Source organism: Corvus brachyrhynchos, unplaced genomic scaffold (genome assembly GCF_000691975.1).
Source record: "Corvus brachyrhynchos isolate BGI_N302 unplaced genomic scaffold, ASM69197v1 scaffold175, whole genome shotgun sequence".
In the NCBI taxonomy this organism is placed as follows: domain Eukaryota; kingdom Metazoa; phylum Chordata; class Aves; order Passeriformes; family Corvidae; genus Corvus; species Corvus brachyrhynchos.
The window spans coordinates 447,981-473,384 of NW_008238448.1; the positions used below are offsets into that span (position 1 = coordinate 447,981).

General features: G+C 37.8%; 1 protein-coding gene across 2 annotated transcripts in view; it reads right to left on the bottom strand.

The window, feature by feature from the left end:
• Positions 1 to 25,404, bottom strand: part of PPP3CA (protein phosphatase 3 catalytic subunit alpha) — a 173,715-nt gene that overhangs the window by 38,329 nt on the left and 109,982 nt on the right. For both annotated transcript variants that reach the window (XM_017736827.1, XM_017736826.1), the window contains exons 3-6: positions 12,667 to 12,791; positions 3,944 to 4,055; positions 2,574 to 2,719; positions 494 to 633 (exon numbers count right to left, since the gene is read on the bottom strand). In XM_017736827.1, the coding sequence (XP_017592316.1) occupies positions 494 to 633; positions 2,574 to 2,719; positions 3,944 to 4,055; positions 12,667 to 12,791 (523 nt within the window). The remainder of the gene's footprint in view (positions 1 to 493; positions 634 to 2,573; positions 2,720 to 3,943; positions 4,056 to 12,666; positions 12,792 to 25,404) is intronic.

A 25,404-nucleotide genomic window follows, 5' to 3' on the forward strand; every position in this document is an offset into this window, starting at 1 on the left:
AAATGCTCTTCAAATACTGAACTTCTTAAGAAGAATTATTCCCAAACATGAAAAAAAGTTTGATCAAACTGAGAGGAAAAAGAAGTACCCCTGTGGGCAAAATCACCATTTTTATTTACTCTGCAGAACAATAGGTAATCAGTTTTCAATGCAGGCATCTTTCACTGGAAATTAAGTTTTAATTTTCAAACTAGAAATGCAGTTATGTACCCCTTTTTAATAGTGACACATTCATTCTCTAACTTACAAGAACAAAAAAAAGTAAAATACACAGGCTTTTGTGAAAAAAATTAAGTGATTTAGAGTTTCTCCACTGTGGCTTAACAAAAGAGCTTCAAGTAAAGCAAGCATGAATTTATCTGAAAACAAGGCTAGCTTGCAGAAAAAAAAGGCCTAATTAGCTAAGTAGTGCCACAAAGTTCAAGCAAACATTTACATTGCAAAACCAGAACCAGTTCACCTACAGAAATCTATTCAAAGTAGTAATAATCACCTGTAGAAATACGAGCACCCCCTGACTGTGTTGTGAGTAAAATGTTCCTGAGTCTTCTCGTTTCCAAAGTCCTCCAATGGGTCTGACCACAGGATGTCACACATAGGTCCATATGCAGGTGGTTCCTTGAATCGATCTAACTAAGAAAAATAGAAGACAAAGAAATACTAACTTCTTTCAACTATGTATCACAGAAACACTGAAGCAAGATTACTGTAGTTCAATCCATGAGCAGGCAAACGACACCCATAGCAATCTGTTCTTCAGCTTTAAAGCAATGGAGTTTAAGTAACAGCAAAACACTCCTTGCTAACACTGACAGGGGGTAGAAGCAAGAGATATAACTGAAAATTAAGAGATACAGTAGATTCCCATTCTACATGAATTTTTGTTTGCTTTTTTTGCCTTTTCTACTGGTTTTTGCAAGCATTCCAGTGGACAAGGGAGAATATAGTAGTTCTGTATTTCATGATTTTTCAAACCTTACAGCATTCAATTTATGTAAGTGGAGCACCTCAAGAAAATAAAGTAGTTATTTCAAAGCAAGAGCCCATTTAGATTTATATATATTTTCACAAAAAATTGTATCTAAATATCAAGACAATATCTCTGCATTACAGCCATCTTGCCATCACATTCCTGTTGCTCCCATAACCTTAACTCTAATTTGGCAGCTAAAAACTCCTCTTTTTGTTCTTACTATGAGTATTTAAAGCTTCAAATTACATAGAATCATGCTGCAAATAAAATGAAGTATAGCAAAATAATAAAAATCAGTATTCTCCTGCAAAACTCTTCAATATAAAACCACCATATGCTATCTAAAGAATTCCTTCATATAAGAACAGCCTTATTAAGATGGATGTATGAATAACGCTTGCAGTTTGAAACATTCTCTATTTTGACCAGAAAGATCAAGCAATGATTCAGTAGCTAGTAGATACCTTCTCCCCTCAAAAAAAAAAAAAAAATTCAAACAGAAAATATTGGTTTTATACGTTTTCAACACTCAGAAAGTTTTAGTAAGAGACCTCTACAATTTTACCTTTGCATTCTCATCTTGACATATTCACAGCATACTTACACTTCTATTTCAGCCCTCTCCAACTAATGCTTATGTAATTACAATTCATTTAAATTAAACAAAAGTTCATAAATATGCAAACCCAATTTCTGCTGATTGCCACAGATAAATAAACCTGCTGGGTTGGGCATGGGGAAGGTGGAGGTGTTAATGAACCTAATCTAGAATCTGAGAGCTAAACAACTTTACTCTGCCATTATGTTGTTGCAGAGCCAGCTAATTTTTAGGCAGAGTATTTTTGTTTACTGAGATTAGTGAACCTTTACCTCAGAAACAAAACTTTGCATTCAGTAATTTTTTAAAGTGCAGTTAATATCTTAAGCTAATTGCTTTGAAACAACTAGTGGCTCAACTTGGGTTTTTTTAAACTATACTAATTTCTTAGTAGACTACAAATTAACCTCAGAATATAAATTACCTTTTACTAACTTGAAAGCTCAGAAATATATATCCATGTTTGCAAGTCTCAAACAGCAAACAAGAAATAAGCTATTTTTTTTTTCTGCTGGGAACACTAAGAATGAATGGTTTAAATATCTCTTTTTAGAAGTATCAACTGAGATCTCTTCTACAAAACACGTGAATAAAAAATTAATCCTTGATAACATGCAACAACACTGGATTATGTGAAGAAGCTGTGTTTGACATTGTTCTCTGAAGTTTCATGAGATTTCTGAGAAACTTCTCAGAACATAGGCATACAACAAGCATGAACTTACTAAGCCTCACTTAGACAATCTGCAAGGCACTCAAGTGCAAAACTATTAAAATACGTCAGGACCTATTGAGAACGAAGCTTTGACTATTTAAAAAAATGCCGACTACATTCACTGCAATCATAGGATCCCTTTCTGTTACATCTTCTAAGTATTGTGAGGTTTTTCTAGAGCTATTTTCATATCTTCTCCAAGAAAGCACAGAATGCTTAACAAGGCACAAGGAGTCATCAGATGGTGTGCTTACATTGTGCTAATAGGTAATACCTCAACGACTTACTTTTCTGATGTCATCTAAGGTGTTGATCTCCGGAGACAAGCCACCATGTACACACAGGAATTGTTGGTTCATCAGAGCAGCCAAGGGAAGGCAGTCAAAGGCATCCATGCAGGCATCATATACACGTTCTGAATACTTGATTTTACCTTTTAAAGATTAAGATGGTAACCGAAAGTGCCATCAATATTCAAGAGGAAAAAGGAATATGCTTAGTATCTCAAACTTGTTCTCTCACTACTATATCTGGTATTGAGGACTGTACCCAAACTTTTGCTTCGTACAAAAATATCTTCAGGATTTTTATTATCCACTGCTGGAAAACTTCTTCCTATTCTGAGGTGAAATTAATAAAAGTTTATAATATTTTTTCTAAGAAACTGTAAATAAACAACTGAATATACCATTATAGTCTACCATTTCCGCTCTGTATGAAATCTGAAGAGCAAGCCTTAAAACATCTGCTGAATGATTATCATCATTATCACTCAGTATACTCTCTATGAAATAGTCAGAACTTTAGCCTAGTCCCTTATAATTAATTATCTACAGAAATGCCATTATGAAATGAACGAGGTGGTACAATGAAGCTGAAATGTTAATTTACCAATATGCATATTAAACTCAGTAAACCATGAAGCCTTTGAGCCAATTAACATTTCCTTTATCCCCAGTGTATAAAGGAAACATAGACTTATGGCAGTAGTTTCATCTTACAGTGTCTCAGGAAAAAAAAAGCTTCATTGTGCAGGTAAAGGTCTACATCTAATGAGCCTTTATGTGTCACTGCATCCTTTCTTGCAACGCAGAAAGGAATTCATATAAAAAGAGCATATTGAAAAGTTTAAGCCTACACACTGGATAAATGTGAAAATGCTATACCTACAGGAAAAAGAAAAACCAAAATAAAAATTCCTTGCGTTTTTCTCTTGCTGCATGAGATGAGGCCCTGTGAGATGCCACCTCCTTAACCAGCAGTCAGGAACCTCTCACAGCCGCCAGAGCTGGCATGACAGCAGGTTTTGCCTGCCAAGCTGCTGCGTGGGGCAGCAAACCCTCAGCTGCTGCAAAAAGCATCAGCAGCAGTACATGTTTACCAAGGCATCCATGCCCAGATGGACCCACAGCAGCCCCAGGATGCTCCCAAACCAGGCTGGCAAGCTCAAATGTGGGTGGGTCTAAGCCCTTCCATTCCACGCCACTGCAAGGTGATTGCCCTCTCTGAGAACAGGGATTACAATTTAAAATTAATGGCAGTTAACATGAAAAGTACATGAAAAATTACTGATAGTGAACCAGTATCAAATACTTGCAAAATAACAAATTCAGTTGGTGAAAAAGGAGTTGAGAGGAGAAAGATAAGGCAGACTTACATTCTTGCTTAAATGTGAAATACTCTGTTAAATGTCTACATTCATGGTTCCCACGAAGTAAAAACAGTGTTTTGGGGTAAAGGATTTTCAAGGCCCACAAGTACAGCACACACTGTGAATGAGAACAAGAAAGAAAAATAGAATTCATAATTAGTGACATTACACAACAATTTACATTCCCCTCTATCACAAAAAACTAGCAGAAAAAGTAAAAGTAATCTGTGTAAAGCATTTATTTTCAACTGATTAACTTCATTCTCCACAGTACATTCAAACACTTCTCTGCACTTCAGCGTGGACTGGCTATAAAACTTGTGTGGGTATATTCTGATAGAGTTTTACACTTTTTGCTGAGTGGCACCTCCCTGGTCAGCTGTGCGCTGCCTTCAGCGGCCCCAGCTCTCACACAGCAATTGCTGTGCATCTCTAGAATGAAGTATACACTCTCCACCTGGAAGGTCAGGCAGAAACCTTCCATGGAAACAATTTCACCGGAAGACCTGCGTTTCCTGGCTTAAGGAAAATTTGCCTCAGAACAATTTAACTCACACTTCAGGAAATACCTCAGCCTTCAGAATTACACATTTTTTACATGAAAGCTTGTTCCTTTTTCACTTAACATTGCTCTCTACATACAACTGGGGTAAAAAGATCCACAAAGCTCTTGCATTAAAAGAAGTTATTACAAAGCTTTTATAATGCCTGTTCTCTTTCCTAAAGATTTCTATTTGAGATTACATTTCTTCTAGACATGCTTTTAAAGATAAAAAAGAAGATTTGGAGAGGCTAAACTCTGCTCAGACCTCTCTAAACCACACAATTAAAATATTTGCTTTGAAAACAAACGAACAGTTCCAAGAAAGTTGATGGAAATAAAACCCACTCATCCCATGAGATGAGCCCACTGCCTGCAAGGACACTGTACAGACCACAATGTCCTCTCAAAAACAGGAGCTAGAAAACTGTCGGAACGGTTTTTCCTTCAACCTTTCCTTGCTTATATGTCCATGAACTGCAGAAATGTTGCACAAGAAATAAAAAATGTCAAAAAAGACCCCACTTTCATTTACAACTACTTCCTAACACTCCCCTCTGTTCCACTGGAAAAAAAATACCATTTTATTTAACTTAATAATCAATAGATTGGAAATTCAGAATGTACTCTATGGTTTCAGATTAGAACAACATCAGCATTGTTACCAATGTAATGCCTTTACATTATAGTGTGAATTCCCTTCTACAATTCAAAGTGTCTTGAAAAACAGTTGAATAATAACTTTAATCATCTCAACATGTAGATTCAGCTCCCCTGTTCGCTACACAGTCAACTTATAAGAAAAAAGGAAAAGAAGGGATTCAACATTTTAATGTTTGTGATCACACTATCCATAGATAATCACACAGCAGCAGGGGTTTTATACTACTACTCATTGTCTTGAATTTATTACATGTAAACATCTGAATGCTCTGTCTGTTCTTTATCTGTCATTTCTGTTCGTCTACTCAGAGGTTCTAGAGCCAGAGGAAAACACCAAAACCACAGGCAATATACTCCAGGAATGGCAAAACTAATTCTCCCCCTTAGAAACACACAGAAGGCCTCCCAGCTCATGCCAATTCTTCCGCCTCCCTGGCGCTACTGCCACTGCACAAAGCGAGAAGAGATGTCAGAATGCCAGGGAAATCATGCTAAAATAATCCAGCATGGAATTGTGGTGTTAGGTCACAGGAATCATGTGTTGTGGCCCAAAACAAAGGGTGTGCCTGGGGAAAGTCTTCTGTCTCTGTGTAACCTCCAGCAGACTTGAGTTTGAGGGTTTCACTCCAATGGGGCAAGAAACCTGCTCTTGTCCACACCATCAGAGCAGTTCTCAGTCTCTTTGATGATGACTCCTTCATTCCCCCAAGAATTTCCAGAACCTTCCACTTCTTTAAACTTACTAATGCAAAAAATTTGATGCAAATGTTGTGAGACAAGAAGTTTAAAGTGACACCCACATCCATGCAAGAAAAGCTCCAGCTTTTAAAGTCATATCCAAGTTACCTTAGAGCTTCTAATCCTGCCAAAACACCTTTGGAAAAGAACAATTGTTGATTACATGAAATGACATTTAAAAAAAAAAAAAAAAAAAAGGTGGTTTACATTGCCCTCGTAACTAAGTTTTTCATTTTCCTAAAGCTTTGGCAAGATTAAAACAAGCACTCTGCAACTTAAAATATTATCCAGATCTGCAAAGCAGGGAAAATAAGGAAAGATGGAATTTTTATCTTTTTGACATTAGGTACCTGCTTTCATTGATGTCTCTACGTTTGCTTATCACAGGTTTATTTTTTTCTTTTTTTCTATGCTTCCTCTGAAGTACTCATTAAATGCAGACAGAAGATAACAGAGAATCAGTACAGTCCAGAAAGTTGCATTTCTCTGCCATTATTCAAGCAACATAAGCCCACCAATTCACATTTTGTGTTGATTTCAGTAGTACTATATCAAAGGTTTATTTTGTTTAGATGATTACTTTAATTCTCTCCCCTTTCTTTTCAGTAGTCCAGTGAAGTAAGGTTGTAATAGTAAATAAGAACTAATTAGCAGATTTATTTTTCCAAGGCAAACTAAACAGCAAATATGAGGGCAGTGATTTTCATGGCTTTTCAACTTACAGTCATTTACATACAAAAAACCCTTGTGTCCAAACATGAGCAAACATTCTGGTTTTGATTTTTTCCTGCCTGTACTTTGCATATCATAATTCTTACCAAAGTCAAAAGATTTATGATAAATTTGCCTTGTTGAAAACCTGAGCTTGCAGTCTTTAAGTATTTCATAATACTGCTTCCCAGTCATAAAATTTTAAAACACCTTTTTTCCTTCAACTTTTTCATTAAGAACATACTAAACACCAGCTCTGCTGTAACTCTATGCAAAATGTTCAGTGGGGACCTTGCGATCTAGACATCTGTAAGGTATTTTTTGCCTGTTTCATTTCATCCTATCAAAAAAACTATTTATAGAAAAAAGTTACAGCCCTTAACTGAGGGCTCTCAAAACCCTGCTCACTTGGTTAGTGCCTTCCAGCTGTTGAAATAGCAGATATGTGAAGTTTGTAACAAAGAGGTAATCTGTCCACCTCCCAGCTCCCATAGTCAAGCTGAGTCAACCTCCTGCTGAGGTTCTGGCAGCCTCAGCTTCAAGAAAGAAAAGGTCTGTGCAATCAAGCACTGTGTAAGCCTAAGGCCCACACTTTCAAAACAGACTTGGGATTTAACTCTGTTGGCATGCTGAATTTTAGCATTTGCACCATTCCGCATCTTAGCCCATCCTGAAAAGGAAAACCAAAGGCCCCACAGTTCTTCTGTGCATCGAAAATCATGTGATTAACACAAGGAGCCTTGAACAATCATCACCATGGCCACTCGAGTGCTACCACAGCACCACCTGCAACACAGTGCTCACTTCTGGGTGCTCTGGCACAAGTAGTGCCAGGAACAGAGAGATGCAGTTGTGTGGCTTTACAGGGGCCACAAAAGATGAACTCCCCCTCCAAATGATGGACAGCACTAGGCACTCCTCCAGCAGATGAAATAAAGTGTGAGTAAGTGTGAGGTAATTCATACTTGAAAGGATAATTTGAGCCACACATTGCTAAGGTCCCCACTTATGCTCTGTGACCTGTGGAACTGGCATAGTTCCTGCACTCTCTAACACACACACCTCACCTAAATTGCATTACTTTTAAGTGCACTGAAATAATGATACCATCACAGTATCTAATACAGATACAGCTTCCTAAAATGGAGTAACTATCCCAATGGAAACCATGTACCTTTTAACACACATAGCTGCATTCACGCTACTGGGATGACTATTATGACATGGTTTCAGAGACAAATAAAGATACACTGCAGCTGTAACCAGAATACTCACACAAGATGCAACTTACTGCCATTTCTGAACTACTATCCCTTGAGCACAGACAAAGAAAATTCTGAACACTACTGCAAATAAAGAAAAAGTTATATTGTTTTCACTACAACTAGGAGCAAAATCGCAATATACTGTTTGCTGATGTTTAGACCACATTACTCCCATTTCAGTCTTTAAAAAGAATATCTGAAAAGATAAAAAAATATCCAAAAAGAAGTACCTCTTTTTCAACCAAGAAGTGACTAGGAAATTCTTTTTCTTAAATGTTACTCTAATTCTTACAGCTAGTACTTTCTAAGTGGTGGCTCCTACCTCTCCTTTTTGGACTTTGTGTCTTGGCCACAGCTGTTCTCTGAGAAGATGGGTCCCACACAGAGATGGCACCAGTGCAGGGGAAATGGTGCCATCACATCTTCTCCCCCTGCAGCCAAAAGGGACTCTTGGCATGCTGGGGACTCACACTGGGAACAGCTGGCACAGGACCAGTCAAGCTGCAAGGACAGCCCTGACACAAACAGATGTGCCAGTCTGGGAATCTAATATATATTAAAAAAATCTGAATTTGCTGAGTTACTGAATATTCACAGCTCTGAGGAGCACTGCCATACAAAAAAAGTTCTCACAAGACACAAATTGTTGCTATGAAGCAAGATATTTGCTACTGGTCTATAAAAGAAAAGGGCAAGGAAATTCAGGATAATTAAAGTCCTAGGATTTTCTTTGCTTAAAAAGAACTGAAAAAACTATTGACTTCACTGGTGAACTATTCCTGACAAGCCCAAACTATTTTAAATCAAGCTGTTTACTGGAAAACATTAACATACTACAGTAATAGAGGATGCAGAAAGGTGTTTATTCTTCCGATTAAGTCCTCAAATCTTCACAGAGACTTGAGAGATAATGAACACTCAACTTCACCAGCACTAACTTCCCCCACAGTTTACTAACATTAATATATTTATATATAATTGTTTTCATTAAAGAGACCAAGTAATTTCCAACAGTTCCCTGAGTTAAGAAGCATCTCGACTGCCCAATGCTTTTTTAATTGGTGCAAGGTCCAGCAGTCAAATTCCAGACTCACTCCAAATATCTCACTTTGTTCTTGCTGGAAATACCATAAAAAGTTTCACCATCTGCAATTTCAGTCTTTGCATTCAGGAAGGGAAGCGTATGCATGTTTTGAATCTTAAAACGTAACTCCAGTTTTGTTAGTTTTGAACATTGGTTTAATTCTCCGTATTTTAACTCTTTCCTCTGTCAAAAATGATCACTATATACCTTATGATGGTCAACTGACATATAAGCCAGTATGCTGTTATATGGGATTGAGCAAGAAAATAATTCCAACAGTTGGTTTACATATTATTATTAATGCATTATAGTTGGTATTTACTCTGTAATTTTTCTAAGACTGTGATGAAAATACAGTCTACATGTACACTCCTCCCTACACTGCAGAGCATTTGTCTGCCTTTCAAAAAAGTGTTTTCAGACTCAGGTAAAGAGATTAGTCATTCTCCCTTACAACCTATTCCTGCAGAACCACTTATGCTCTAACTATTCTTTAGATATAAAAACAGCCCTCTGTTTTGATCATTTGGGTTTCTACTCTCCATGACCATAAAACTTGTTTGAAAGTGAAAACCAAAGGGTTTCTTCTCCTCTGGAGTCAAACCCCTGGAACAGTGCACAAGCACAAGAGGGAAATGTTATCAGTTATATAGCCAAGGAAACAAATGCACCATATTAAATTGCAGAAATTTGTTATTTTAAGTGAATAAATGCCAAGGCTCTGCCAAAAGGTCAAATGGAAAAGAGAACACAGATACGGAATAAAGACTCCGTCTGTGGCAAGAAACCTCGTCTCATTCTACCTACAATTAGACATTTTTAAATTTTGCCTGTTCTAAGCTCTCTATCAGTCTCTCATCCTTTGACTTGTTGCTTAGAACTAATAGAAGAGACACAAAACACGCACCCCCTTCAAGCAGTGAAGCTAACCAGTAAAAATGGAGCATGCACACGAAGAATTGAGCCCTTGGATCAAAAGCTCCATAGGGCAAGGACTGACATTTCTGCTGAGTGCCTTATACAAATACTTTTGTCTTTTCCCCTCTGAATTATCAAATGCCTTCCACCTACCTTATGCAATTTCTTTCTCTGTTCTTAATGATAATAGCTGGCATTATGTAGTACCTTTCATCCAGAAGAATCCCAAATGCTTTGCAGCCCACAGAGAAGGATTATCTCGCCCACTATCAGAACTCAGCTCGGTCTAAGCTCAATGGTGTCACTTTTACACTAGAGATCACATGACACTCAAGGGGAATTTTTTTTAAAGCTTCTATTACTCATGATTAGTATCTTGGACCAGGCTACTTAATTCCTTTGGAAAGACCCCAGAACTGCAATAGTCTCATGTCTCCATAGCAGAAAGGGGAGCCAGCAGATTGATGGACTAAAGCTCAGTATGTGATTGACATGGTATGAGCTGAGGCTAGGGCTGTTTACCAGCATGACCTCCCCAGCACAAAGTACCAACAAGAGTTGGTGCCTGATCTATGTACTCAGGTTCCCTTCTCCACCAAAAACATCCTCCCCCTCTAAATGCCAAGTTGCATTCTTCACAATTTTCCTTTCCTTGTCACTACTTATTGTGCTGAGTTCATGCCTGAATGCACAGCTCTACATCCAAATACACTTACGAAACAGAAACTTACCTTCCCTTTCAAAGGCATTCTTTAATCAAGGTGACAGGTGGGGAAAATAAGTTATGTGACCAAAAAAAAAAAAAAAGCAGTGATTTGAGAACCTTACATACAAACAAAATAATATAAAAGTGACAGCTGAGGTATTTCCTTGGTGCTGGCAGAAGCCAATACTGCTTCCAGTGAAAAAGGAGTGTTCCTGAACGGAAAAAGTGAATTCAGAATACAATTTGCTTAGTATGTATGCACAGGTTGCTAAATGAGAGCTTTTAAGGGGACTATTCCCTAAATACACATAAGCAATTTTCTTTGTTTTCTATGGCTTGCTATTTCTTTAATTGGTAATAGCCCTGAACAGATTTGGGTAAACTGTCAGAGATGCACTTGAAAGCTGTAGCAAATCCATTTGTTATATTTCTTTTATTATAAGCCTACATACATAGAAGTCAAGACAAAACTTTCCTCTTCCAGACACATCTTGTCTCAATTGAAGACTACAGGAGATACAAATGAGGTTATCACAACTCAAAAATGTTAGTTCAAGACAGAGCTGCACAATGGTTTAAGTCTGTGAAGTTCCCCCTGCTCCCCCTTCCCAGTCTTCCAAACAGTCCGGCATGGTAATCCACAGCAATGATTTAGCTCACAGCTCACTGTGGATCAGTTCTCAAGAAAATCGTGAACTCAAGCTCAAAAAAATAATGATCAAAGTGCTGACTTCAGTATGAGACTAAATCCTGGCTATATTGATTTTTAGCAGGTGGGCTAAAGAACCTCGCAATTCTTAAGTTTTTAGAGCATCTGTACTTGGAATAGCATATTTCTATTTGTAAAATGTGCCAAAAGATTCTGTTAACACTTGAAATTAAGTTTTAAAATGAACTAATAAAGCAAAAGTAGTTTTACTGAACCTGATTTTTCAGAAACTTCATAGTATAAGCATAACACTGACAAGATAACGCACTGATCCATTTTCCAAACACATAAACAACTCAGCTGCTTGGCCTTATATACTTTTATACCAATATGGCAACAGTGTACTTCAATGTGGGATGTAGAATGAAACAGCAGTGTTATGTGTTCTCACATGATGCCATCTGATCTAGTCAATAGGATCTATACTGCTTCCAACAGGTAATGGGCATTCTGCCCTGACTTGGAGTTCAAGTGTGAACTTTTCACAGAAACAGTCAAGCTGTAGCTCAAGAGCTGCTGCAAGGGTTTCTGATTGACTGTTCAATGACTGGATCAACTATAACCTAGACAAACAAATCCACATCCAGTTTTATTCAATAGTGGTGCATTTCATCTTGTCACTTTGTAAAATCAAACAGTAACACAGGACAGAAGAAAAAAATCTAGTTTGCTTTATGAGCACTGGAACAGCAGATTTGGGCTTGGTATTTGACTCACTTCTAGTCGAAGTTGGCAGGTTGCACAGCATACTGTTTTTTTCACCAGCCAGCTAAAGATGCCATTTGACCTCCACATTCTACAGCCTGACCTGGAGACTACACCAGATCTCAGCACCACCAACAGCGCACTCGTGCATCACTTCTCTGTGGATTCAAGTGCTGCATCAAAAGCCAGAGACCATGCACTCCTGCATGCCATATCTAAACAGAATTTACTCATTCTCTCCAGCACAGCATGCTGTGTGCTGGCTTTTTGTCCCATTTACCTCTCATCTAGTCCTGCCATTCTCCTAAAATTTCACATCCAGGAAACTCAGATCAAATAAACCTAGAAGTCAAACTAAACTATGGGTCATGGGTTTATTTTTTTCTGTTATGTCTCTTCTAATAGCTAAAGTCTACTCAGGCTGTTCAGCTTTCCAAGCTGCAGAGCACGATGCCTTCTGTGCTATATTTAGATGGCCACTAGTTAGCACCATTCTGTGTCAGCTTTCCAGCACAGATATAGTGGGATTTGGCTGGATTCCAAGCAATCTTTATAAAAACAACACCAGCAACATCAACATGGTATCTGTGAAGAGCCTCAGTATTCCTGAACTAGTTAAGATATGATGGTAAATATACATAGCATGCTGCAAGCAGTTTTGCACCCAAACCCAGAAATTAGAAACTTACTTCAATGCTGAAGTACCCTCTGTCCACATAGTCCCCCAGGAAGAGGTACCGCGTGTTGGCAGGAGAACCTCCCACTTCAAACAGTTTCATCAAGTCAAAGAACTGACCATGGATGTCTCCACAAACTAGAAGAGAAGAAGAGCAATATTTAGATTCACCATGCAAAAATCATCTTAGGCACACACAATCCAAAGTCACTGTGTTACAAGACATGTTATGACAATTCTGTGTATCATTCACTAGTTAAACAGTGGTTGAGGACTGGCAGCTGGCCCAGCAGAAGCTGTTTTCTATGATGTACATCCATATATGTGTGTGCAAAACACTACCAAATAACTAAGGGAGAGCCATCAGGTACATCTGGTCTATAATTATTTTTATAGGTATCTGTCCATTCCTGGTACCGCCACCAAAGCTCACAATACTGGCAACAGCAGTAAGACAAACCAAAGCTACCCTGAAAAAGAGAACATGACCAAGGCAAGGTTACTCTTTCTTTTAAAATTACTCCTCTATTTTTCCTAGTCTTAAACCCAGAGGAACAGCAATAGCCTTCCCATAAAATGCAAAGCATACCTGTCCTGTGTACGCCTGGTTAAACCAACACATTTCCGACTTCTGGTTTCTGAATGGAAAAACATCCTGCTTGCTTTCCCAAACCATGCCTTACACAAGAGGACAATGGTGTTTCATGCTTTAACCTCTACCCCTTTATTTAACCTCCCATAATTATGATTTGTTCAACTTCATTGCAATGAAGTCAATCTAACAGACTGTTTCCCTAGAAAGAGCAGCCCCAGTAAATGTGACAGACCAAGCACAATTGACACGCAGCCTGGGCTAAGCCAGGATGTCTCTGACTGGGCCTTAGGGGCAAGAGTTTGACTCTGCCCTCTTGTGAAACTGCAAGCTCCCTGGTGGGGTGATTTCAAGCACTTGCAGGAAGGAACGCTTTTGGAGAACCCCATGGATGCCTAACTAAGAGTGCAGTGTCAAAATCTGCTTAGTTTTGCCTTACTTTGTTTCCTCTGCTCAAGAGAAAACTTCCCCCATGCACATCCCATTTAGGGTCAAGGCCAGAGTTTTTATGGCAATGATCCTTAACAAAGGTGATGTTAACAGCCCTGACTGGTACTGAGATCAGTTTAGACTGGTTTTCCCTTCAGTGACCCAAAAAACAAACAAACAAACAAGATTTTCACACTGTAAGGGTGATTTTGAAGTTACTGAATAAAACCAAGAGTCCAAGATGGGCCTTGTCTCGCAGCAGCAGCCCACCTTAAGTAGAACTCAGATACTCTCTTTCAGGTAACAGTCTTGTTCCACCACAGATAAGCAAACCTCACATTTGTCAAGATGCCATGGAGAAGCTGAAGTCACAACTTCAGATAGATACAAAAGGACTATATACAGCAGCTGCAACACCAAGTCCAACAAACTCGCAGTGCAAAGTGCTCATACGCGATTGTCTTTCATCTCAGTCCAGTTCACATTATAGTTTTATATGTGTATCGCTTTTCCCTGAATGTATACACTAATAATAAGATCCATATAGTGTCATTCTATCAAAAAAACTAAATACAAAAGCCAGAAAGAACCCCCATCCAAATTAAACCCACCACTCACCCACCCTCTTGGTACAGAAAAAACCCACTGATACCTTAGTCACTGCTTTCATGAATATTTTTATGAAAGTGGTGACACAATTCATGATTGCTGGCTAGCTGACCATTCTTCTGTGATAGTAACATGATATTTTCCCCATAAAATAGCATATTTTATCTTATCACCACTGTGATACACCATATAATCTTTTTACTAGTTGATTCCCCACTGAGTTTTAGATGACAACTTTCATGCTAAATGCCATCAAGCGTTACAATTTCAACCTAAGAATAATATCTTCCATTAATTATGAAAAATAAATACTATTTAAATCCCCAAGTGGTATAATACCACCACTGTTTCTCTAAAAAAAATGTTTGTACCCCAAAGAAAAATTTTTTGTAACATCTTTATTTGAACACATTAATCTACCAAACCAATATACACTTCTTGACTGTACTCCTCTGCATGGACACTGTGGGAAGTTAAAAACACGTGTTGCGATTTGATGGCCAGGCAATCTGCTCTCCTAACTTCCAGCAGAAAAGCTTTTAGTTACATAACTGTACAGCTCTACCAATTATCGCCCGCCCCCATTTGCTCCAACTGCAAAAACCTGAAGTTGAACAAGACTGAAAGATTTTAAAATGGATTTAACATTTTTACTTTCACTTAAAGCACAAAGAAACTAGACTTTTTTTTTTCTTTTGGTATGCAGACATAAACAGGAAAATACACTGAAGCCATTACAGAGAAACCAGAAAGGTTAGAAAGCTTTCTGCAAGGAGCTGCATGTCCCTGAATTTGTCACAAGTTAGAAAAGCAATGAGCAAATCAGTGAACAGGACAGAAATAAAAAGTGCAAAGCTCTGCAATCCCACAAGTGGCAAAAGTCTGAATTGGTCTTGAAAATGGGTACTTGATGGATATTCTAGGCACTTTGCACAGAGCAGCCTACTTCTTTTATACTTAGCAATAGATATCCAGGAAGAACAAAACAAAACAAACCCCCCGAAAGATGGAAAGCTGAAAAGCCCAGTGCTAAAACTAACCTTGTCAATTAAAGTAGTTCCAAAAGAGAAGCTTAAAATCAGCAGGTAAAAGCAGAGGGAGGAAGATGCTCAAAATAAAGAGTTAGCATTGAGGTTTAATTTATTATGGTCAAATCCCAGAGTTCCTACTGGAAAACTACAATGTTACATACAGTTAATCCAATTAGTATTTTGCCTGGAAAAGGATGGTATACCTTACAGACTTTACACTTTCCAGGTTTGCATGTATAGGCTTGAAATGTCCTTGCAATGTAAAATCCATGTACTCAGATTCTGATGAATAGCCTGATTTACAAATGAATTAAAGGGGCAACTTTGCATGCATACAGTACTATGCTCCATTTATAGTTTGAAAAGAACTGCAACTGCTTCTAAAGCTATAGTTCTGCTACCTTTCTTTTCCAACTCTAAATTCCTATGAATCTCAGATCTGGAAGATTTCCCAGGCAGTTGAATCAGGGCTTTATCTTTCATTAGGTGGAGGCAAAAGAGATCCAGCATTATATTTCCATTCATAAAGGCAGAAACATCCACCAGCCAATAACTGTCATAGTCTTCATGCCATGTTGCAGCTTCATATCAGTAACAAAGAACTTGCAGCACCATCCCACCAAGAGTGCACAGGAGAAGTTCCATATCCACTCCACACTGCTAAGTCCACTAACTTCCTCCTTCTTGTTACAGGAAAAAAATAATTAAAAGCACACTAGTTATTCTACATTCAGGTTTACTCTTTCACAAGCATTAGCATTGAATCTGTTGTTCCAGTCAATTTTGCCAGACACATCCTGTTTCCTTACAGCTGCACAGACCCTCTTTTAGTACTGGAGCTCTTGATATTAAACAACACATGCAAAGAGGTATGAACATTTTTTCATCAAATAATAACAAAAAAATCCACATCACAGTGAAGCAGGAAATTCCATTTTTAATGAAGATCTCCAGGATCAATGTACTTATGGATTTCAACTATGAACACAGGGAACATAAAGTATGGTTCCTATGTGCACAGGATTAACATTAAAAGCAGCTGCATTCATACAAAAAAAAAAAAGGAAAAAAAAAAAAACCAACAGAGGAGGAATTCACATGCTTTCCAAAATTACTGATTTCCCGAAAGTGCCGTCAAGTCACAGCCTTTTTACACTCATTAATTTATAATAACAAAGTAATCTGACAGCAATTTTTTCTCCCCTGAAAAGACAGTGCTGCTGAATTTACACAGTGCTTTACAACTTCCTTTGTACCCTGAAATTGCCAGCTGGGCAACTTTTTCTACTCGCTTACTATTTCCAGGGATCAGTTCAGGCACTGAATTTGTTGCTTAAGAATTTGTCTCTCTGAGCCTGTCGACACCCTACCTAAACTCTCAAGGCAGCAAGCTCCAGCATGGCACAACACACAAGAAATGTTTCAAATGTAAAGAAATTTTAAAGTTATTTGAAACTAATAGCCTGATCTCCAACAAATTAACTGTTGCTACAATCAGAGAGTTTGAGAAACACTAATTGTTTGTGGACTCCTTAGAAATTTATCTCCATTGAGGAAGTTTTCAGGGAAGACATAGGCCCCCTTCACAAGATTCAAGTTCCCAGGACTGCCCTTGCGATTCCTGAGAAATCATGTTTCTGAGCAGCTTTTTCTACTTGTTATGATGGTACTTTGATCTACTACTTAACCTATAGCAGCAGGTTTTTTCTACTTTAACTGTCTATAAAATACCATTTTGTAACAAAAATAGAAACTGGACATGGGGGAGACACAGAAGAAGTATTTTTGTCATCCTAATACAAATTAAATTATGTTTCTGATGGCTTCACTGCGAGGATTTCTCTTTATGTCAAAGGAAGAAGCAATACTGAAACAGGAACCACTGATTTCAAGAGGTACTAACAGTGAAGGAAATTCAAAGCTGAGCAGTGTGTTTTCCAGTTTATTTATAGACGACAAAGCGGTAAAACAGTGATTTAGAGTGCAGTGTCTATTGGCACAAATAAAAAGTCTGTGAATGCTCTTCACATACCTTCCTTCGGATAACTAAATGCTCTTCACTACATACAAACTCAGTCCAAAGATTATTCTGTATGGCTTCCCACTCCAAATGGATATTAAGAACAAAATTTATATTCACAGCACACTAAACAGTGTCAATTCAAAAATTTTCTATCTGCAACAGTTTGGATATGCCGCACTTATTTTCTCATTTATCAGGTATATACTTAATTGGTGTTACATTATAGTCTGATAGTAAAATACAATTACAGTTTCAACTGAATTTTCATTCAATGTATCGCAAGATTATATTGCTGTCTTCAAATACCAGCAGGTATTAGGAGCAGATATGCTACACTATCACCAGCTCCAGAAGCAACCTTTGCAAACTCATACATGTATGACAATTAACAACAATCAAGCAAAGACATCTTGTAAAAAAAATAATATCCATCACTTGACAACTTGTTCTTTACATTCACTGAGCTAGGGATGTTTTTGCACTGAGTTCCAAAAGACTGTGCTTGAGCAAAGCAGCACACAATATAAAAAAACCTAAGGGAGAAAAACACCCTATTGAGTTACACTGCAGAATGCAGACTGCAAATCCCAAAGGAAGCTGCTTTGTATAATGTTTTGGAAGCATTTAGTAGCTTACCATTCCATTAGTGAGCACATGCTTCCAAGAGCTTACTGCTTTTCAAAGACACCTCGTACTTACAAAGCCTGACAGACAAAGAAATGATTGCACGATGTAAACCTGCACGTGTCTAAGCAGACTTGTGGCTGGTCATTTGTACAGATTTACAAAGTAAGATGGTAAAGAGGCTGCATGTCCAATGAGAAGTATGTCCTAAACATTTCTCCGGGCAAGCAGTTTGAAGCAATGCAAAGTTACAAAAGGCTAAGTGAAGAAGCCAAGTGAGGAAGGAGTACTTACAGTGGACAAAGGCAAAGCAAAATCAACTGGACCAACTTCTGTAGCTGAGTCATCAAAGACTGGGCTTCCTCAGAAAACTTATAAATACGAGGGAAAACAACTACAAGAGCTATATGCATGAAATTCTCAGGTGCTTCAAGGAAAACTACTACTTGTTTTTGAAGGGTTCAACTACTAACCAGAAGGCTCTGATTTTCCTCAAAATTTAGTAACGAAGTCACATATAAGGGTCACATGTCTTCAATTACACAATCTTACCGCTTGAATGAGCTTTGTATGCAAGCGTGTACCCGAGGAACATTATGTATTGCCATAGCAATATGAAATGTTCAGAATGCCACAGCTTTATTCCACTATTTTTTTTTTTTTAATCACTAAATAAAGAGCAATTTTCTTCCTTATTTCCTGGAGAACAAGAAGGAAGAAGTACAAAATAAAAGATGAAACTGCAGAAGTTTTTATTTGCCTCTGCTCACTAAAGGACAGCTCAAGACACAAGGTTTGTGGTTGGTTAAGTCACACACACTACTGTTTCATTGCCATGCATTTCTGTTCCTGTTTGTGAGACGTTTAAAGAACTTGCAGACTTCATTACTTACTTAAATTAAGGTCAGAATCATGTAGACAGCTCACTAAGTAACTTGCCCTAAGAAAACAACTATAAGACTCAACATAATGGGCTTTAATATAAATGTTTGTTATACGAAGTCTATTGAACAACACAGCTCTATTTCCAAAAGAAGCATGATCTCATTCATATTCATATCTGGTTATCTAACGTGATTATAATAGGCTTTCATCTATCTTTTCCCTTCAATCATTGCATGCAAATTGATGAGTTTATACTACCAGAGTGAACTGGCATTAACAAAAAACTGCAATTACGTATTTTCATAAAGAGGCCTGGTTCACCAAAGATAAAACCAGAAACCATTAACCATACAGGTACAGCAAAAGAAACCACAAATTAAGCATCAAGGCCACATTTGCCAATGTAATTTGACTTTCCTTCTTTGCATAGAGGGGAAAAAAAAAAGGCAAAGAGCATCTTGGGAAAATCTGTTTTCTGTGCAACACATGAGGACATTATACCGTGTTCTGCTCTGCCAACACTTGCAACTCTAGTGTCTGTAAAGATCACCCACGCTCACTCCTTCTAATAGGAGTCAGTTTTCTCCCACCATCCCCTGAAGGCTAGAACAAATTAATGACACTTGATTTGAAGAGGCAGAGTGAAAAAGAGTAGAGAAGGGAAAACATCACATCAGAAAAGACCTTCAGGACAACAGTCATTAATATTCTCTGGTCAAGAAGGAAGCAAAAAAAACCCCAAACCCTAACCCATGTGGCAGAAGCCCTTCAAAATGCTAAGCCTAGAAAAATACCTTCAGCACAAAGATTTTAAAAATAGCTCTACAATATTACTTTTCACATCACAATATTATTTGCAGTGTCTCGAAACAAAATAAAAACCAGGTACATAAGCCTAGCAAGCAGAGGAGTGCCTTTGTGTATATAGAAAATACCGGAAACAAGACTCAGGAAACAGGCTCTACCAAGTAATGCAAAACCTACACTGGCAGAGAAAAATCCCTTCTCTCCATGACCCTACCCCAGCTGAATTTTTCAGAAGAGTAAGTTGGTATTATAGCAGTGAGGTGCCAAATGAAAATTTTCAATTCCAGGTCAAAGCCACATAACAGAGAGGTAGTAGAAAGGGGATGGTAATCTAGTGAATATTTTACAGATCTTTTTTTCCAAGATCAACAGAGGTAGCTGCTTTCATCACATATACCAGAAGGTGCTGAATTAGGTCACAGAGGGAGAAATAAAACGTGACAGGACTAAAACAGTATTCATTCCCATACCCATCCAGGAAACAACCAGCTCTTCCCCTGCCACCCTCCCACGGTCAGCACTGCCCCTGAGCATCCTCCTTACCAAATGTAAAAGCAAGCATACTGTCATTATCTCCTGTTAATGCACTCTTAGCATCAGGGAGCAAGGCACATTCCACAAATAACCCCATCAGAAGGATTACTTGTGAGGAAAGTGCTTGATTGGTGTTTGGGTCAGGATTTCCAGCTCATATCCTGTGATCAAGGTTATTTATAGCAATAGGAAAACTCTCTTATCCTCAGTTTTACAGATGTACAAAAACAAAGGCCCAAGGAATTTTAACAGTTTATAAGGTTACAGGTTCAGTCAGTAGGAAGGCAGGGATAGCCTGAGAGGGAACAATGCATCTTTATAATGCTGCATCGAATTCAGTACACCAGAAGCAGACAGCCCTTTCAAGGAGGAAGGTAGATCCTGCAGAAAAAGTAGGCACAGCCTGGCTTTAAACACAATGCTCCAAATGAAATTTAGGGAACGTGAAACAATGCAAAATGAAAAAAGGGCTTTTGAAGAGGAGAAGCTGAAATAACAGGATAATTTTTTTTGTTGATAATTTAATTCAGCTCTTAGGGACAGGTTTCTCTACAGTCAGTATTTCTCTCATAAAACCCAGCCCCAGTAAAGTTAAAACACAGGCACTAGTATTACATGGATACAGTGATAGTTATATAAAGCCCAAAGAAAGCCTCAGTTATTTACAGGGGCTTGACGGATAGTATCCTTGTTTGCTCTTCTTACTGCAGAATTTCAGAGCGGTGTTACCATCACAGACTGCAATCCAATTACCTTCCAAGTACCCAAAAACTTACAAGATTTTACAGGTAGCAGTATTAGCATGTCAAGCTTCAGTATATGAATGCCTAGTATCTAAACACCCAATCACAAAAACTTCATGTTGGCTGATAACATAGGTTTTCCATTTTCACCTGGGGATAACATTTGTTGTCACAGTTTCCTCATTCTGTGCCATCACAGCCGTACTTGATGCTTTATGCCACCCCCACTAAGTGTTTTATTAAGAATCAGAAGCAACACTCTATTACAAAGAGCATCCTCCTTCCTTCAGTGCAATGATTTGTCTTATCAGTGGAAAACAAACATCTGCTCGTCACAAAAAAACATATTTCTTTGTTACCTTTGGATCTATAGCACTCTGTATTTCCCAAAAACAGAAGGGAAAATACAAATAATATTTCTCAAATTCCTGTGCTCTTAATTAGCTACCATCAGTGTCAACATGGACACTTGAATGCATCCTGAGTTGGAAGAGCCAGCACAATTAGCTTAAAGAAATTCAGTGAAGTGCAGCATTTGGGCTATATTCAGAGGCATGAATGAAAAGAACCAGCAGTGAAGACCTACTGACCTTTAATCTCAGTTTTTGCACCCATCTTAGTGGGCTTGAGCCATTACTTTAATCCAACCTTTCTGTACTATGGGTGTTCATGTGATAGGATATGGGTATAAGGTAAAGGAAAGCAAGCAATGTGCAAGTTTCCCCAGTTCTAGTTTAAGACACAGAAAATGACTTTTTGAAATTATAGAATCTAAATTCCATAATCAAAGTCTTATGCAAATCTAATTCTGGTGAAAAATGCTTAACCTTTGAGGAAGGTGCTTTCAAGAGAAAGCTCTCCAAAGTAATTTTTTGTCCTGGTAAAAGCTCACATGATAATTAGTTAGGAGAGCCAGTGCAAGGAGGAGCTGACCACATTGATTTCCTCTTGATGAAAACATAAACATGATCTTGAGTAGGTGGTTAAATCCATATGCTGATCCTAAATCAACATGAATCATAGAATGGTTGGGGTTAAAAGACACGTTTAAGAATACCTAGTTCCAGAAACAAACTGCTATCACTTAATGATGATTATGAAAACAAAGATGTCATGTTGATGAACAGAATAGCCTTAATTATATTTCTTTCTATAACCTTGTTATTAGGCACATAATGAGTGTAAGCAAGTTAGAAAGGACTCAGGGTAGCACCAGGGGTGGCAGCCAGGCAGATTTGGGCTAGCTCTTGCACTATGCTCCTCAAGCAAGCTAACCAGTCCCTCACACTATATTAAGAATTGTTTTCCTAATGTCTGGCTGAAGAGGGGAAAAAAAAGTCAGAGGAAGGGAGTGACAGGAAAGAAGTATTATTTCAGCAGACAGCCAATAACCACATCACAAGCAGTAAATTGTTCTGGGAGGTAAGAGAGTACTGCTATTCAGAAACAGAGGTAAGAAGAAAAGGCCACCAACTTGCAAAGAAAGTATCAGGTGAAAAAAACTGAAGAAAAATTCTGTTACACTGACTTGGCATTTATGGCACTGTTCTGGTCTGTAGTCTACCACTAATCTCAAATATGGTATCCTTTCAGGCTTCTAATATACGGTTAGTAAATATATTTTTAATGATTACAGACCAGACATTCCAAGGGGAGGTGAGTGTTTAATATGCTGTCTATCAGTCAAACAAGATTTCTTTGGCATTTGATATGTGATTTAAGTGTATATGAATTCAGTATCTCCATCCAAGGATCTCCACACCTTACACTTTGCACTTGCAAGATAAAGAACTCTGCTGTTTGAATCAGCCCCAGCCAAAGAGATAATACAAATTATATGTAACACAATCCCATCAGAGCACACAACAATATAATGCTTGAATGGGGCAATAAGAGATGAGCATTCCCTGTTTCCATTCCATGCAAGTTGGGTAATGGTGATTTTTTTTTTTTTTTAAACACAACACTATGTTTATGCAGGGATTGAAGAAGTTAAGGCCTTATTTCAGAAGAACTTTCCTCTTTAACTCTCTTGCTCCCTAGAATGACTCACTTTTCGGAAAGAACATTGTCTGCTTTTGGCTAATACCAAATATATTATCAGTTTAAGTCATTACAGAAAATGTTCTTTCCAACTATAATGTCCTACAATACTAACCCCCAAACCAGCCATAGATTAGTTTATTTTTTTCATGGAAGAAGAAAAAAAAATCCTTTTCATGATATTAAAACAATTGCATTTATCTCCTTGTCTCTCTCTAGCATGCAGTTCCTGCAGCTTTAAATTCAGCTCATAACTGTAGGAAACGACAACCATGAAAACATTCCTGGTGAAATGTTTCACCACCAGTTGGAAATGCTCACAGTTACAGAGTACCTTTTTTATGTGAAATTCTTCATCTAGCATTTTATTAATCTGTCTGGTGGTTGTAACTCCTCATTACCACTAAATTTCAGAGAGAAACACCACTACCTCTTACAGGCTGTGAGGTTCCACCCCACGCAGGCTGGTGACAACCTGACCTCTGACAAAGCAGAGTCAAGCAAAAACCCAAGGAAGTGCTCAAAACCACAGACCCTTATCAAGGCAGCTCCATGAGTCTCTCTGACCAGAGTCCTTCACTAGAACAATGAAACCATCAACCAAAATGGTGAAATATCATGGGAAGCTGAACATCCACTAAAACAAGAAAAAAAGTTAGTATTACCAAAAAAACCCCTCAAAACCCAAAAGCAAAATAAAGAGTGTCAACTTCCCCACACAGTCAAGGCAATGTAGTAAATCTAGCAATGATACTAATTGTCTTGCAACAAAATTGCTGTAATTGGTGAGGAAAACAGCCAACACACAAGACTCCATTGTGTCTTTAAGCAATCATGTCTGCATCTACCCTGGATTTATAAAGCTGTATAGGTCTATTGATACTTACAGATGCTTAAATTTTACATTGTTGCTTACTACCATCCACATACCATCAGACAGAAAGTTTGGACTCCAGCACCCTGAAAGAAATTGTAACTCCAACTTCAGTTCAATAGACCTTCACTCCAAGGAATGAGTCCACTCAGATTTCCTATTCATTCATTTCTTTATTAATGTCTAATTCCCTTTGTTTTTTATAATGACTAGCTTAACTAACCATCTTTTTTACACAAGAAGAATAGTGAACCTGGTATCTTCTGTACTGATGCCATTTATATTATTTTTTATGCATATTTCTAGCTATTCTATTCCTTGCTTGCAAACAGGCAAGAAGCTTTATTCCCAAGAAGACGCTGCCTTGACTTAATGAAACAAAATCTTTTGCTCTCTTTATACATTCCTTTATGAGGCACAGATTGCTGCTGCTGCTTCTCCTTTGTAATGGTTAGTACAATGGATCGGTCAAACATGGCTCTCAACAGTCCAGCAATTTCCGGAAAATAGTTCTCTTGTGGATTTGTTACTGTGAAGTGAAAAATGTGTACTAAGAAAAAAAATATGCTATTTGCACTTCATGGACTTTCCAGGCTGCTTGCTCCTCTTTTGGACTGCAATAATCTGGTTATTTGAAGTGACCTAAAGGCAGAAACCTTTCAGGCACATAAAAACAATACAATTCTAATGTATTCGTATGTTTGTTAGAGCTTGCCTGTGCTTCACTGAAACTGTAGAAATTGCTTGGCTGTCTGTTTTTCAGCCTCTTGTATCTGGCTAAGTAATAAAAAAAAAATACCTCTTGGATCATAAACCTGTATTTATTGCATCCAAAAGTTCTCTTGTACTACAGAAGCTTTATAACCTATATTTTCATTGAGAATTTTATATGATATTCTTGTGTATCTATATTTCAAATTGAAATATTTACTACTCAACTTGGTAGAGAAAATTCAATAAAGACCTTCAACAGTCTGTCTACTATAAATAGACTGCTAGAAAGCTGAAAAGCATGTGATAAAAGAAAAAAAAAAGCAGCAAAATCAACAGAAGCTTCTTACAAAAAAAGGAAGACACATCATTGTGACAAATAAATATGAGTCAGTGAAGACAGGACTTTATCTTCAGAAAACATACAAGTAAGGCAATTGGGTTTTAGAAGATCATCACCCACAAAAGAAAATAATTGTGTGTGTGTCTTTTTAGTGACCAAGCAAAGCAGGGATATCTATGCATCACAGGAAGCAGAGCTGATGAATGTGTTATGAAATAACGCAAGTGGAAAAGAATAGGATTTCAAGCCATTTTTCTCCTTTTTCATGCTGTCCCGGACAACAGACAATTCTGCAATAAAAAGAAAAAAAATAAACCCTCCCCAACAAATAATTCTCTTACCTCAAAAGAATGCACATACAGCTAAGAAATACTTGAGGTTTTCCACCAAAGAACAGACATATGAATGTTAGTCCTTTGTTTAAGAATTATAAAAGTCTAAAAGACTATTTTAGGTATTAAATACATGAGAAAAGTCATCTTTGTTAATTTCAAATACCTTTT